This window comes from Podarcis bocagei (genome assembly GCF_964188305.1).
Source record: "Podarcis bocagei genome assembly, chromosome: 3".
Taxonomy (NCBI): Eukaryota; Metazoa; Chordata; class Lepidosauria; order Squamata; family Lacertidae; genus Podarcis; species Podarcis bocagei.
Window position 1 is genome coordinate 57,394,775 of NC_138127.1, and position 16,983 is coordinate 57,411,757.

Genomic DNA, 16,983 nt, shown 5'->3' on the forward strand with positions numbered 1-16,983 from the left:
AAGCACTGTGTTGTCATATACTCAGAGGTAAAGTGTGCATACACAGAGTTTATATTTGAAAAAAAGAGGCAATTTGGAATGGAAGCTTTTTAGAAGGAGAATCAATGTCTTCCCAAAAAAGAAAAGAAAAGCAGCAAATTTGAGTCATCATCCCTTTATCATGACTCTCGCCTTGCTCCCAAAATAAACCAGACTAGTGAAGGCTGCCTACTTCTGACATATTACATGCACTGGTTTTGTTGAAAAGCAAAAGCAGTAACCCATAACAAAATATAAAGGGAAAACGGTGTAAGGAATTAAATGCCAATCCCTTTTGCCCACCCACAGAGGTCAGAATTAAGGTTATGCTGTGGATTTATAAGGAAACTCATATTGCAGCTGTCTGGACTATACCTGCTTTGAAGATAAATCAGCAGGGTAAATTTCTACTGCTGCCAGTTCTTTAACCTTCTTAAGTACAAGTGTTCAATTCTGGTCCTGTGCTTTGGCAAAAAAAAAAAAAAGGTCTCAAATTCTGTGCAGCCATATCTTTCAGAAAGTTGATGCCCTTAAGCTCCCAAGGAAGCTTTTAAGGTTCATGTCTCTCCTACCCTCCCTGAATGATCTGAAAATAATGATAAATTGGAAATAGTAGCAATTCTTAATAACTGTGTGTAATACACACACACACACACACACACAGAGAGAGAGAGAGAGAGAGAGAGAGAGAGAGAGAGAGAGAGAGAAGTAGATCAAAATTATGTGTATAGGCTGGAATCAGAGGAGCCCTGCTAATGGGACCTTTATTCCCCTTTTAAACAAACAAATTACTGATCTTGCCTGTTTTCTGAAGATGTCTTCAATTTTACAAGGCACCCATCTGCTAGTCCAATTGCTTTAGTAGTGTATGTACTGGCCCCTTTACTGTTTCCATTGTGGGTGAGGGCATGGAGGTTGCACACTAGTTCTTGCTAAATCATCTTAAGTTTAGCTAGGACTCTTAACTAGATGACTCCTATCTATGCAGAGCCGTTCCTTGTGGCGAGCCACTCAGAGGCTGCTAAACAAATGCATAAGGGGAATTATTGACTTCCCTGGCTCTAACATAGCTCCAGAAACACCCATCTAGTTTCTTCTGGACTCACCCTGCATGACTTAACTATCAGTGCTTCCAGATCACCTGCTCCCATAACTTTAAGTGTTTGCACCTTCTTCTCCTCACTTGATCAGCTGCCAGCATCCTACAACAGAGCCCAAACTGAAGGACTCTTTCCATCAGCATTCCATGTAGTACAGGAACAATAAAGTCTACAGAGAAGAGGCACCATTCATCTTAAAGCAGGTTCTTATGTTACTTGAGTGTCAATGGCACTCCGGAATCTTGGGTAACATTGATATGAGGAGGTACTGCACTATAGTCTCCTGGCATGTGGCCTGAGGCGTCTTCTGTTGCTCTGTGAGAGGGAGCAGCACTACAGCATTTCACCTGCCATTGGGTTAACCAATTTATAAGAACCAATTTATGGAATCCCAAGGGAGAACACTTGCATTTTAAAAAAATGATTATAATGTTTCTGCACAATTCTGGTTTCCTTTGAAACCAATTGCCCTAGATGGACCTTATGCTTTGTTGCTTTACATTACATTATCAAATGAATAATGCTTGTTTTGTGTTGTTTTTGTACTGTGTGCTTTTAATTACAAATTAATTCAGCTCCATTTACAAGTGAACATAGTATCAGACATAATATGCAACAAAGGCATTTCAAACCATGGGCAATTAAATCCATTCAGTCTTTGTCCATATAAATAAATTGTGTAGCTTCTGTATATGAGGTTTTTCTTCTTTTGTATGAATTCCAACAGATAACATACAGGGACAAAACGTGATCCCTTTGGTCCTTTAAGTGGGATTTGTGCCTTACTTCATTGTTTTGCAACAGTACAAAGGCTGCACCAAGGCCACTGAGATTTTTGCTTCATGATTCTGTCTCCTGCTGAGCATGGTGTTTGGCTGAGATTGCTGGAGAAGGGCAAATACTCTAAATGACAATCATTTTAGGAAGACCTTGTCCCTCCCAACTGGTCTCTTCTTGGGACAGACGTGTTTGCATATGCCATGTGTCATTAACAAAAATATGTGGCTTTGTTTTCATTTTAGTATCTCAATTAAGGGGGGGGAAGGGGGGGTGGACTTCAGGGCTTAGAATGGATTGCATGTGATGTTGCTAATGTTTCCTGGAAATGAAAAGCTATGATAACAGCTGCTGTCCTGGCTCCTTTTCAAGATTTTTGTTTAAACAGCAGCCATTTACAAATAGTTAAAAACTATTCCTAGTGCACTCACATTGTTACCAAAAAACACCATAAGGCATTGCAATTATTTACCAAGAATTCTTTGCAATTCCTTACCAAGTTGCTGGTCTTCCCTCCCCCACCCTGCTTATAAGTCTGGTTAAAGAAAGAGTGACCTCACAGTTGGGGGTAGCTCAGTGGTACAGGGTGTGGCTTGCATGCAGAATATCATGGGTTCAGTCCCTGACATCTCCAATTAAAAGGATCAAGTAATGGGAAAGACCTCAGAGAGCCTCTGTCAGTTGATCTAGGCAATACTGGGTAGACGGTATAAAGCAGCTTCATGGACCATTTTGGCAAACTTCTTTTTTTCTGCTGTCTCTCCCTCCTAGAAGAGTCGATTCCATACATGTTCCACACTCCATAAATACCCTAAGGGCAAGGGCATTGTATATGGATTTCCTTCCTCCTACTCCTCCTGAATTTTGCCCTTGCAGCTTTTTGGTTTTATCCTATTGAATGTAATGGAGCAAATTCCTCCATTACATTAATGGGGGTTAAGAACCTGAGAATGACAACTCTTCTCTTGCTCCAATTTTAAAGTGAATCAAAGAATTTGGGGGGTCATAAAGCTCATGTCCTTTGAGTTGGGCTTTAATGAGCCCCTTCAGTTATTTCCTGGGCTCAGGAGAACTTCACTGGCATCTCTAAAAGGTATGCACAGTTCAGAGACGGTGGATAAAGACTTCCAACTCTCACAGTAAAAACAATTTTAAAACACTTCTCCACACACAACAAAGTGTGATGATGTCTGTTAGCTTAGGTGACTTTGAAAAAGAATGAGAAAAAGTATGCCTAAGCAAAGTTAATTATTGTATATTTACAGTATATATTTAATGTATCTGTACCAACACATACAACCTATTTCTTGAACCCCTAGTGTCCTGGGCTGACTCAAGAATTTCATATAAATTGTTTGAACGGAGGTTGCATGTGCAGAAATGTATCTGTCTCCTTTAGATGATAAATACATGACATACTGTGCATTTAGGGCTGACCTTTGCACTCTGTATCACTGATTCTTTGACCAGTTTAAACTGATCAGCATGAACAATGGATCGGTTTAAACAATGCTGATCATGTCTTCAATCTTAGTTTCCCTAGTTTCTACAGAGAAAAGACAAGTTTGATAAGGGAAGAATTGCCTTCTGACATTATGAGTCGGTTTTGTATTTGTATTTTCAGCATCTAAATGGGAAGACCACCAATTTCCCTGGCAGGGTGAAGATTTTGGCAAAGTTCTTTTTAAGTCTATAGTACAGGAAAGATTCAAGTTTTGGATTTTATTGGTTATTGAATTGCGTTGGAAATATGCAGACTGTGCTAAATGTAAACTAAATGTAAGGGACTGGAGTTGGGAATAGCTCTCCATAAAATGGCAGTGTTAGCTTGTATCATTGACCAGTCTTGCCTTTTCAGAAATTTCAGACCATATACCTTTATATCATATACCTTTTCAGAAATTAGGTATATGAACAACTAAACATACTTGATATAAGTAGAAGGTACTTCTCTCCCTAAACTTTAATTGAAGTCCTGATCTTGTATCATGATATCACTTTTGGAAAAAAAGAGAGAAAAACTTTGAGGAAGGCGCTGTAGAGCTTGGAGTATAATTTCCAGGCATTTTGGAGCTTGAGTGAATGTGGAAAGCCCTTAACACAACACATTAAACTGAAAGGTTTTTTGTTCATTGAATATATTTATGCAGCACGCTAATTTGAGTGGAAGCTTGAAAACTGTAGCACAAGGCTTCCCACACATCCACAAAAACATTACTTGTTCAGCTGCTATTAAATTTTGGGAAGTACAGTAGGATGCAGGGAACTTCATTTCTGTAAACTTGCTTAAGGTAAGAGCTCCTTGCCTTAGGAGCCAAGCCACAGACAGCAACAGTACTCATGGCCAGTAGGTAGTTGAGGAGAGAGAGAATCTAGCTGGCATAAGCTGTGAAGCATCTGATGATAGCAGTTATCTTTGCACGAAAGATTGCTTTGATTTGTCCTGATTTGATGCATGAAGTTGAGGAATTGATCTTTCTCTGTGCTTTGTGTGCATCTCTGTTTGTTTTAATTACATGTTTCATGACATGCCTTGAACAGAATTGTTCAGTTTTGATAATAATGACCACGATCAATACAGCCTCTGAGGAGCAAGACCAATACAGAACAAATTTTTGTGCCTTCTCCATTGAAATGGTTGAATGGCCTTTGACAAAAGGATTTAAGCTGGAACTCTAGCACCTGCTTCAAAGGATCTTCAGTAGTCTCTTTGAATCTCTTTCTTTTCAAAAAGACCCCGGGCAGATTTGAACTATTAAAATCTTGGGAAGTTACTTTTTCTACCTTTCTGGCTACACAGCCATTCCAGTTTCAATTTATGTCTTCCATGAAGTATAAGACCTTGAGGAAAGGTCTTTTCAAGGGCAAGTATGTATCATTGATTTGAATAGAGGTGTTTGAACACATACAAAAGATTAAAACATCTTGAATAGAGACGGCTGCCTCTGCTTAGAAGCGGAAGCTAATAAGCCACAGAAAAGTCTGTAATACATTTTATAACCATCAAGAACTTCCATAGATATGAATAGATCTCATTTACTCCTGCAGATTGTTTCCTCCAACTCAGCCAAGTGCCATGCATGCATCTCTTCTACTATGGTCTGAAGAAAGACCGGGGAGATGTGTGTAATGCAAGATCCATCGAGTCTCTAGCAATAGACATGACTCTGCCCCAGAAGAAGAAGAAAAGAGGTGGTCACTTTCCTCTTGGGATAGGAACATCCCTAAGATGGAGGAACTTTTCATCCAGGGGCTATGTGAAACAAAAACTCCTCTCCCCCCCTCCCCAACCTATTATTGGGGATGGCAAAGGGAAGACTGACATGCTTGGTAGCTGTTCAGTGCTTCTTCTCATTGCCCAGAAAGGAGAATGTAGGAGCAGGGTTTGTGGCACTGAGAGCAGGGTAGTATTTGCATAGGAACCATAGAAAAAAGAGGAGTATTTGGTAACCATAGCCTTCATATGGTCATGTATGTTTCTTGGATTGTAGTTGGATAGTGATGGAACTGGAGGGTTGAGCCTTTATACCCCTTCCAGACTTTTCAGATACATTCCATTTCTGGTCTCTACAATAATAGGTGATCTATATTACAGAAATCAAGGTTTTGTTGTATTTATGAACACTTAAAAATAATAATATTCATTCTTAGAAAAATGCCAAGACAAAAATCTGAAAATTTTGAAGCAATTTAAAATCCTCCTTCATTATTAGCCTGACAGGTAATGGGTCCTCCTTCTACATCAAGCAATATCACAAGCATTTGATCTGGTTTACATATGAACAGTCTGCTGGATCAGGTCAATGACCAATCTAGCCTAGCATCCTGTTCTCACAGTGGCCAATCAGGTGCCAATGGGAAGCCAGCAAGTAGTTGTTGACATCCATCTGTCTCGAGAGACAATGAGGTGTGCCTCCGCCAGTGAAGTCAAACCTCTGCATTGCAGCACCAGAGTGAACTCCCTGGGGCTCAAATCGGGGCAGTGTGAATGGAGGTCCTGGGTTGCCCAGACAACAAGACCCACTTCTTGGCCTCACTTTTGTGGTCTAAAGGAAAGCAGAGAAATATGTTTGGCACCAGCTTGCCTGCAAAAGTTGCCAGAAGAAGGCATAGGGACTGAGCACAGCAGCACTCTCTCCATTTTTAATTCCCCATATTTAACAGCAGAGGTAGAACATAGCCACCCTCCGTTAATTTGTCTAATCCTTTTTTTAAAGTCAGCCAAGTTGGTGGCTATCACTACCTCTTGAGGAAGCAGATTCCATAGTTTACTTATGTCCTATGTGAAGAACTACTGCTTTTTGTGTGTGTGTCCTGAAACTTTTGTTTGTTTTGTTTCTGATCACACAATCTTACATTTCTTCAAAGGTTTTGAGTGATCATACCTGGGGTTTATCCCATTATTTCCCCACAACAGCCCTTTGATATATAATAGGCTGAGACACAATGACTGGCCTAAGGACCTTAGGGAGCTTTCATGGCCCAAAGATAGAATTGCCTAAAATAAATAAATATATTAAAAATTCACCCAGTGAACTTCATGGCTGTGTGGGTCTCCTGGCCTGCATCCAGATCTCTAACCACTGCATCATACTGGCTGTCCACAATCACAACGGAAGAATTGCCTCACCTCTGGTACCATCATCTGAAAGAGCTCTTAAGGGATATAAAAACGCAAACTCACCTTTTAATATAATAAGTACCTTTATGTGGATAATAACAGACAGAAGCCTGATGCCCTAATCTGGGAATTACTTGTAATTCTAGCTCCTACCATTTCTAATTCCAGTTCTCTAGATCAGCAGTTCTGCCCAGCATTGAGCAAAATCTTTTCCTATGCACAGTAATAATAACACTGCTGCTTCCTAGGACAAGAGCCCTTTGCTGCATGCTGCGTCTGCAAGACACTTCACTTGGGGAGTGTGGCATGACAGATGTGCTCTCTGAAATTTCCTTCATGTTGATTAATTCTCTGCCACTAAGGGAAGCTTCAATAAACAGCTTGAATCCAATCCAGGTTCTGGCATCTTACGTACAGCTTTTTCTGTGGTTGCCCACATGTTCGCTATACAATAAATAACACGAAAATAACATTATGCTAGAGAAGGGCAGGCTGAGACTGCTGCGCACCAGTGGCGAGGGTTCTCCCACCCCTCCATGTACTCATTCTAATTATTATTATGACTAGATACTTAGCCTTAGGTGTGCTGAGGAAATCAGTATGACTCATCTGTCTAATGCTGGCAAATGCAGGGGTGGATGTTGTCCTGATGGGTAATCATCCCCATCTTTGCCTGAAAGATTTGCTAATTCCTGTAGCTGTGTAGGGCAACTATTGTGGAGCATAGCGGGAGTCTTCTTTGCTGAAATAGCCTTTCAGTAGCGTCACTTATAAACTGTGTCATGAAATTAGAAGGAACAATGGCTGTCTTGAGGATACGAGCTCTGCATGTGGCATGCATTGTCAGTAATGATAGTCTGTGCATCACTTTGTGCCATCCTTTATAGCTCATTCTCTTATGCCTGACCCTTTTGGAGTATTTTTTTTACTCGGTCCTCCGAGCCGTCATCTCTTGTAGAATTATTTTGCTAGCCTGGCATCCTTACTGATTTTTGTCTGCATCAGATCAAGCTATCACCATGTCTCACCATCAGCACAGTTGCAAAGTATGTTTATCTTACCCAGAGCTAACCCAAATCTCTAGCTTTGTGTCTTTGCTATTTTAGAGTGGTAAATGTTTTGAAAGAGCAAACAGAATCATTTTTTAAGGCAGACACATGTTTAAGGGTGAATGCAGTGGTCAAGCCTAAGGGCCAGTGAGAACCATGGATGACAGGAAGGCCAAAATTAGCCAGCGGCACCAGACTGACCCTTCAGTGGCACCTGATTTCACTGTTGTGGGACTGCCCTAATGTGGAACTCTTTGTCCTTCCTTCCTCTGTTCCACAGCTCCAGTGGTGCAGAGATCCAGTGCCTAACATGAGCTTGAGTTTTGTGGCACCTGAGAGGATTCCATGTTCAACTTTTTTTAAAAAAAGAACTAATAATGTGAAGGAAACAGAGAATATACCAGTATTTTACTGCTTTCCTTTCAAGAATTAAGACCAGCAATTTTCCTTGTGAAAGTTCACATAATAAATGATAGTTGCCAGAGTTTCTCTTCAAGGAAGGGTGACATTTAAACCATCCCGGACTCTGCGATCATCATCAGATGCCAGGGGTGCCAACTTGAATAAAATATGGGGGGGCAGGTACCTCCACCCTGCATAATCAGTCACAAGATGCAGTGCACACACCAATTGAATGGAAATGCCCATCAACTTTGGGGGAATGTCATCATAATTCTACATTGCACTGGTGACCCTATTTAGGTATGAAGATGCAACTCATGACTTGCACTGGCACAGATAAAGCCAAGGAATGGATTGGAAAATCGCTAATAAGGTGTTGACATAAATTGTTTGTGAAAGATAGCCCATATAAATGCTTATTTCAAATGGCATCTGGTCATGCTCTCACTATCATGAATTTGTCACATTAGACCTGGGAGTTGCATAGAATCTATATGTTATGTTTACACCTTTTAACTGTGAGCTGTTTATCTTCCGGACTGGTGTTCTAGTTCATTCCTTTTGCCTGTGCTCACTGACCCAGTTTTGATATAACATTGTTGTGTTTTCTTAATGTGAAAATGTTCAAGTCCTCCTTATGTTCTCTCATGAGGTTTATAAGAACCTATTTCATGGACATTGGAATGGATAATTCCATGAGATTTCCTCCACATGTGATTTATTGTAATGTCAGAAAGTGTTGGATGGGTTTGGAGTGCTGAAAAACAGTAACATCCAGGGAATCAGAGGTTGCTGACATCATGCTTGGGACATGTGTTTGGGAGGGAACAAAGCAACCATTGGTCTAGGCCTCCAATAAAGTGCATTGAAATAACCACTGTTGATGTAATATAGCAAAATCTCACCCTATGTGTCATTGTGGCTCAGCTCCTTGCAGAGAAGCATGTGTTTTATTTTGGGCATGTAACTCATTACATGCGCTATCTTTCACAAACAAGAGACCCACTTCAGAATCAACCTACTAATCAGCTGCCGCTGGAGTGAAGAACTGTTAAAATGCTGCTTTGTTCCTAGCATTCTACTTGGGATGAGTCTAAGTGCAAGCAAAGGAAGAAAGTAATAAATTGAGAAGATCCTGTGCTCAAATAGACATGAAATCTCCTGCTTAATTTCTGAGTACAGTAAGAGAGTTCATTAGCCTGATTCTCACTCCTGACCTAGGGCAATTTCACACCATACATTTAAAGCACATTCAATGCACATTTAAAGCACATGACTTCCCCCCAAAATCACAGTAGCTGTAGTTTCTAAGGGTGATTGGAATCTATAGGGGGAAACCACAATTCCAAGGATTCTTTTAGGGGAAGTCCTATGCTTTAAATGTGCAAAGCAGCATCTGAACAGTCCCTGAAGTGAAGCCTCATAGATCAGATCTAATGGGCTAATGTTTCAAGAGACACGACTGAAAGAAAACTGTCCTTGCACCCTCACTGCTCCTTGGCTTCGAAGAGAATGTCAAGCAAGGAGAAGATTATTTGGCTTCCTACAAGATTCTTCTGGCTTCTCTGACACTGTCAACAGAATGGATAAATAGTGTTAGGAGGGACGTTGAGTTTTATGGTGAGGACACCTGTCTGCTATTAACAAAAGTGAGCCCAACCAATGTCACATGAGCCATCAAATAACCTTCAGGCAATCACTGTTTTCAGTCACTATATATCCATGCTGGGTTAGAGCCAGAGATATACGGGACTAAAAAACTCTGTCTTATTGCCAAACCTCTAAATCATCCAGTACTTACTGCCAAATTATCTTTGGTATGATTCTGAATATATTCATGCTGAAGGGGGTTGTAGGATGTTCCCTTATATGGCCATGATATATTAACCTTTTACTCCAGAGTAGTCACATTATTTTCCATTGAGATTACACTGAAGTAAGGGCTTGAAAAATAATTTGGAAGCAATTCCAGTGAAGTCAGTGAGGCCTACTTCTAAATAAATACGTTTAGAATCAGAGCGCAAGTCTCATCAAAGTCCTGGGCAAAGGATTATGTATCCAAGTTTTACATTTGTTCCATATTTGCACAGGCATCTAGACTTTCTTTCTTGCAAGAACGGATATACTATCTCACTTCAGATATGTGTTACCAGTTACTTCCCAAGCTGCCTCGCAGCAGAGTAAATGGAAAAGACTGTTATTCCATATAAGGACTCAAATAATTTGCCCTATTGGTGCTGACTTAATGTAACACATTTTTTCCCAGAACCCCAACATTGCTTGTGTTGTGTGGTTTTCTTCAAAATGACTGTTCTGCAACAAACCACAGCTCCCTTTCTTCCAGTCTCAATAAGCAAATGGATCTTGTGTTTGGCAGGGACCGGCCCCTTGGAATAATCTGTAATGTGTTCAGCCCTTTGCCCTTTTCTCAGAAGCGTCAAGTTAGAATGCAGCTTCAGAAAGAGAGGCAAAGACTGCCTGGTGAGCTATCCAGAACTGTGTGGGATCGGGCCTTCAAGTCCTCTTCAGGCTGGTAGGAAATAGGTAGACCCAGCACAAGCCCCTTAGTTAATAAGGCAGCCTCCTGATTGGCCAAACTAGACATTAAAACCAGGTACCTTACCTTTTGTGATTACCTAGATGAGAGAGTAGTACATCCATTCTCTCTTGGCTCCTGAGCTTAGCCTACCTCAGCTCATCATCCTAACAGGGACTTCGCAGAGTAGGGGTAGCCCACACTGTCCCCTCCAGATTTGTTGAACTACAGTTCCTATAATCCTTGACCATTGGCCAGGCTGGCTGGACTGATTGTAACTGGAGTCCAGCAACATCAGGAAAGTGGAACATTGGCTTCCCCTGTCATAGGCATAGACACGTAGGACCACACCAGCTGCAGTGTCCCCCAAAGATAGAAACCAGCAGTGGACAGATGAAATAACTGGGGAAATAAGAATAGGCTCAGATTCTTTTTGTAAATAGATCCCTAAGATTTCATGATTCTGCCCTTACATTATTGCTGCAGCAAAAATCTACAGCCTTAGGGCACATAGAGATGGCTCTAATTTCCAATGGCACATGTGCTATGCCAGTGCATCTGCAGTCTACTGTACAGAGAGAAGCTACTTTGGCAGAACATGGTCTCCTGCTGGTACGTATGGCTGATAAGGTGAAATCTGCATGGAAGGCTTTCTGACAAGTTTGTGTGCAGCAGAACCAGGGTGTTATTGTTGTTGTTGTTGGGCACCTCCTATATTTTCAGATGAAGATGAATTTACCATTAGTTTGCACTGCTTGTAATTATTTTCTAGAGCAAAGGTTGTGCTGTGATATCTCCACGAGACCATCTAGCCTAATATATTCTTTCTTTTTTTAATCAATCAGTTAATTCGGGAGATGGCATTGACTACAGTCAGCAGAAGCGTGAAAATATCGGAGACTTGATTCAAGAGACACTGGAAGCCTTTGAGCGCTATGGCGGTGAAGATGCCTACATAAACATTAAATACATGGTTCCAACTTACCAATCATGCTTGTTAAACTAACAAACAGAAGGAGTGAGGCTATTTACATTCTCCAGCTCTGTCAAATGTTCTGTTCCTCATTCTTTCCCTGCATCTACTAAAACAGCAGCTTCTGGACCTTTAGACTGTGTGGTACTATTGTGAAGCAGTCTTTCCAATACATAAATAGTGCCTGTTTCTTTGATTACAATAGTGTACTGTGCTTATTTGTCCTGTGAATTGCTTCTTTATCACAAAAGCGGAGTGGAGCAGGAGCCAGAGTCGAACCTTCAGTTGTATGGACAATAAAACTATAATTTTCGTACACATTTTGGCAATTGCTCTTCTGTGTCCTCTTGCCCTGGGGGCGATGTCAGAGACTGTAACGAGGAGAGTTTATGCTGACTGCTTAATAGGAGAAACAGCGGTTCAGCAGTGACTCTCTAGCAGCTGGTCAGAGTAATGGTCTCTGACTCACAATAAAACTTTTGAGCATATATACCAATTACAGGAGGGATTTTTGTGTAGCCCATTAGAAAGCGCCTTCATAAATTTAATTAATGATTTGTGCGCACGTGCCACCGAAGCTTCCAGATGTTTGTATTTTTCTGCAGAGAATATAGGCTCCTACTTCTACAGTATTTAATTAAAACAAGAAAACATAGCAAGGTGGGGGCCTTAAAACAAAATGTGATAGTAGTGAAATATTGCACCATTATATGTCTAAAAGGGCAGTTGGCGTTTTCAAGAGGTTTCTGTCTCTGCGACCGGCTATTTGTAGTGCTTGCTCCCCAGAGGATCCCTCTCACTGCCACTGATTTGGTTTGGTTTGTACCCATAATGTGCTCACAATCGTTTTCTCCTATAGCCTTGCCTAGGATAGAGCCTGTAGACTAGAACAAACCCCCAAGCAATTTTGTGTGGCACCTGGCAGCCACGTCAAAATTTTTAAACACAGTGGAGTAAAAAAACGCCTGCACTTTCATACATCCAAAAAGCGTAAGTTTACCATGTCTGATCCTGCCCCATCCACATTCTGTGGTGGCTCTGACCATGCTTGCTGGGGCTGATGGTCAAGCAACATCGAGAGCCACAGGGTTCTCCCCCCCCCCCACACCTTAAAGGATTATACACTAGCTAGGTAATGTAAAGGCAGACTGCTAACTAATCTTGGCAATGTCTATGTAACTGTGACAGGCAGGGTTTTCCTAAGCAATTACAGCATAACTCAGGTGCTTTACAAAGTACAAAGGCAAGGCTCAGGTACTTAACACATTAAAACCCCTTTTCATAATGCTTCTTTCACATGCATTGCTTAGCTGTTCTTCTGCTATGAAAACAAGAAAATTGATTAAAAGAATGCAGGAGTCCCCACCCCCCACTTTCTTTCTCACAAGGAATGCTGACCCTTGCATCTACAAATTCGCAGCCCTAATATTACATAGTGACACAGTTTATAGAAGAGTATACGGCTAGAACCATAGGAAAAGCTAGGCACTAACCCCCCCACACACATTGGTATTTAGGTGAAAGGGTCTGTTTCAGCTTTTGGCCCCCTTTCCCCATCTGCCCATCCCATTTGCAACAGAAGTGCCAGTTCAAAATGTGATGCATGTAAATCCGGTGGGCCCCCAGTTCCTGATTCTGATATTGGGCAGGGCGGGTTAAAGTAAAACACTAGAGGTGCTGCACCAGCTCTTGCTGCGAACAGAGCTCTTTTTTCATGCTAAAAGCCTCCAGGCCCAGAAGAATCAATGCATTCACAACAGAGGAACTGCATGTACATTATGGAGGCTGGTAGTGCTGGGGCTGCCAAAGCAATAAACATTCCTCAGGGCACACCCTTTCTGGCAGTTTTTCCCTGATGGCCCATGCGGGGAACATACATGCAAATGGAGAACTTAAAAAAAGATCTCACAATAGAGAACTGTCCCCCCCAGCTAATCTCAAAATATTTTGAATGACAGATAACTAACGTGTGGAAATGAACTATTTCTGGCTGGAATCAAAGTCCTAACTAACACTAAACCAAAATCTTAAAGAAAACATGAGAATAGGAAAGGTCCTTGTACGCTTGCAAAGTTTGTTTTAAAAACACCGCTTAACCTGCACACAGTGCCTGAATGAATGAGAGTAGTTAAAACACAAGCCAGTTAACATTCAGTATTTTAAAGTCTTGTTAAATCAAATGGGAGTGTTCAGTATATTTTAACTCTCCCACTGAAGTCAGAGGGACTTAAAAGTACTTAGCTGTCTGAATTATCACCACTTGCACATCTAAAACAGCAGAATCCTCACTGTTCCATTTTCACTAATATTGTAGGCTTATTTTTTTGGTCTGTGAAAATACAATAATGCTACCAGGAGGAACCCATTTGCTTAAGTCCGCTGGACAAACAGAGAATAGTTAGTTATAATAATGGCTCTCAGATCTAGTTATGCCTTTTTTCGTGAATGTCCTTTAAAACACTTTTATGGTAAGATACAAACAGGACAGACAAAGTCAAAAGTATAATGGTGTTTGTTTTTTAAAAAATGATATTAGAGCATAGAAAGAGCCCACTGGACAAATTTCGAGCAGCTGGACTACTCTGATGGGCAGGGAGGATTACAATCACAGGTTGGTATGTCCCTCAGCAAGTATTCCCCCCCCCCTTTGTTCCATAGCACAGAAGGAAATCGGCACACATCACCCTTACAAAAATAGAACTGATGAGCAAGAGAGGAAAGGCTAGAGAGAGGCCTGTCCCTCTCCTCCACAGTGTGCTTCTCAACAAATGCACTGCCAAAGCTGAGATGTGCGCTGGTTTGAGTGATGTGCCCAGATGGTGTTTCACTACGGAGCTGGGCTCCCATGAAACTTTGTTACAGCCTAGATGAGAACAGCATCTAGGGCCCTGGTGAGCTGGGAGGCGATTTATAAATCATGATAAACTTCTTAGGGGTGACCCGGAATAAAGAGACCTTGGTTCAAAGCCTTTGCCTTCATATAAACCTATAGAGCCCCATCACTTAAAGTACTGATTGCCGCATCTAAGAATAGAGATGGGAAAGGCACAGCAAATCACAAGCAAGAAAATCATGGGGTTGGAACAACTCCCCTACAAGCAAAGGTTGCAATGTTTGGGGCTATTTGCTTTCTAATAAGTGATAGAAAGTGGGGACATGATAGAAGATGAAATTATGCATGATTTGCAGGGGGTAAATACAAAGAAGTTTTCCCCTTCCTCCTAATACTAGAACCAGGGAGTCATCCACTGAGTGGAGACAGACTCAGGCCAGGCAAAAAGAAATACTTCTTCATACAGCAGAAAGTTAAACTATGGCACTCCACAAGAAGCGGTGATGGCCACCAACCTTAACAGCTTCAAAAGAGGATTACACAAATTCATGGCTGATACAGTGATCAGTAACTGTAGCCCTGGCTCTGGATTTCACGGTCCAAGCAGCAGCAGGCACAAGGGAGGGAGGCTCAGGCAAGGCATTAGTTCCAATAAATGCCCTGAAATGCTTGGTGCGGGGTCAGGCCTGAATGGTGGTTCATCATCATGGCTATACACTAACTCGACTAATGAGTCCTGTCAGTGGAAGCCTGGCACAAGGACTTCCACTTATGGAATGGGACTTTCCTCTGCTGTCTTCCCTATGCTCTTGATGGGTTTTTTAGAACTGTCCAGAAACCAAGTGGAAGCCAGTGAGGAACCTTTAACACTAGTAAGTATAAATGGTGGGTCCTGCTGTACTCCGTGTATTCTGGGTCAGCTGCAGTTGCCAAACACTTTTCAGAGGCAGCACCATGTATCATAGATTGCAGTAATCATGCCTAGGCAGTACCAAAGCATGAATGATGGTCACAATATCAGCTCTATCCAGAAATGGATGCAGTGGGCACTTCAATTGAAATTGCACTCCCAGCTACACATGCCTCAAGTGCATCCATTATTGTGGCTGGATCTAAGTGGGCTGGAAACTTGATCTTCTTATGACTGTGTGTGCATTCCAACCTGTTCTGGTAGGGGACATCATGACCTGCGCTGGCCACATATTCCAATTGACAATATATATATTTATACTGTTGCTATTAATATCCATTGACTTATCAACTCTGTGCTAACAAGCTCATTTGGCCACTGGGTTTGGCATCTTGTGCCCACCCACCCTCCTAAACCCCTGGAGGGGAGTCAGCTACAGACTTCAAATACCATTAGTTTTGTGATGGGCAGGCTGTTCCTTGTGGTGGGATAACATTAATTACTCATCTAGAAAAATGTTCCTTTAATTGTATGGAAAAACGTGTTGAATGAATGAGTGAGTGTGGGGTTTTTTGGTGTAGCCCGAGGTTCCAATTTCTCTGTCTCTTGAGTGTTCAGAATGTTTTCTGGTTGTTGGAAGAATTTATTATCTCTGTCCTTCATCTGCTGGATGACCAGTTTCTCCCTCTGGCTAGAAACAAAAGTCTTTTTACACTTAACATTTAATGCAGGGTGAATTTTTTTCATTGACTGTACAAGATTACCAATTCATATGCAATATTATAGAAGCATTCCAGTATAAATATATGGTCTGTGAACAGTTGCCTGTACTTCAAATGATTTTAATAGTGTGCACATTGTATGCTATAAAATGCATAAGAGCTGGTCAGGAATATAATACACTGATTCATCATTTGCTCCTTATGAGCTGGGTCTTGCTTCTCCTGTTGAAAAGGAAATGTTAGTTGCCATGAGTTGACTTAGACTAAGCACTCTAGGTCCCACCCAAATTTCCTATTTAAAAATTGCTTGTGAGCTATATTTTTCAACATACCTACAATCTTAGAGCATTCATCTTCTAAGGGCACCTTTCCAGGACAAGGATGTCAGAGAATTTCAACAAAAACAGAGAAGGAAGTGGAAATTGTGGCAGTTCACATGTTCACCTGTGGCCAGGAATGGACATTAGTTAAGTGAATATGATCAGTATTCACTCACATCATTGAGTGATGTTTTTAAGCCCACAAATTATATATTATGAACAGCTTTTTAAAATGTCGTTTTGACATTTCCTTTATATTAAAATGAATGCAAGCTACATAAATAGTTACACAAGCTGTGATAAAGATGGTAGACAGCGAGGCAGATAATGTGGTGCTCGATGGAAACTGAACTGTAGCGGAACAGAAACAGTGCTGCTTGTGATGAATATAGGTCATAGTGGGATGTTCTTAGATCCCTTCTTAGATCCCCACCCCAAGATCAGGACAGAAACAACAGTAAAGCCCATAGCTTTTACTACAAAGGTAGAGCTCAGTTTCCTGTTTCAAGTCTGCATGTGTTGCATTCATGCTGGTTAAGTTCCTAGCAGCATGACTGTCAGTGTGGCCCACTGACTATGAAGCCATTGAAGAATTGAGTTTGGCGCTCAGTGGACAACAGGAACTATTTTGTAAGCCACCTTGAGTCCCTGTTAGGGAAAAAGGCGGAGTATAAACAAATTAATGATCATAATTAGTAATAACAAAATAGAAGAAACTGTTA

The 16,983-nt window shown here is 41.3% G+C and overlaps 1 protein-coding gene across 2 annotated transcripts in view; it reads left to right on the plus strand.

Moving 5' to 3' along the window:
* The window catches only part of PACRG (parkin coregulated), a 222,065-nt gene extending 210,387 nt beyond the window's left edge, over positions 1-11,678 (plus strand). For both annotated transcript variants that reach the window (XM_081187954.1, XM_081187953.1), the window contains one exon: positions 11,349-11,678. In XM_081187954.1, coding sequence (XP_081044080.1) covers positions 11,349-11,509 — 161 coding nt within the window. In that variant the 3' untranslated portion in view covers positions 11,510-11,678. The remainder of the gene's footprint in view (positions 1-11,348) is intronic.
* The last annotated feature ends 5,305 nt before the right edge of the window (positions 11,679-16,983 follow it).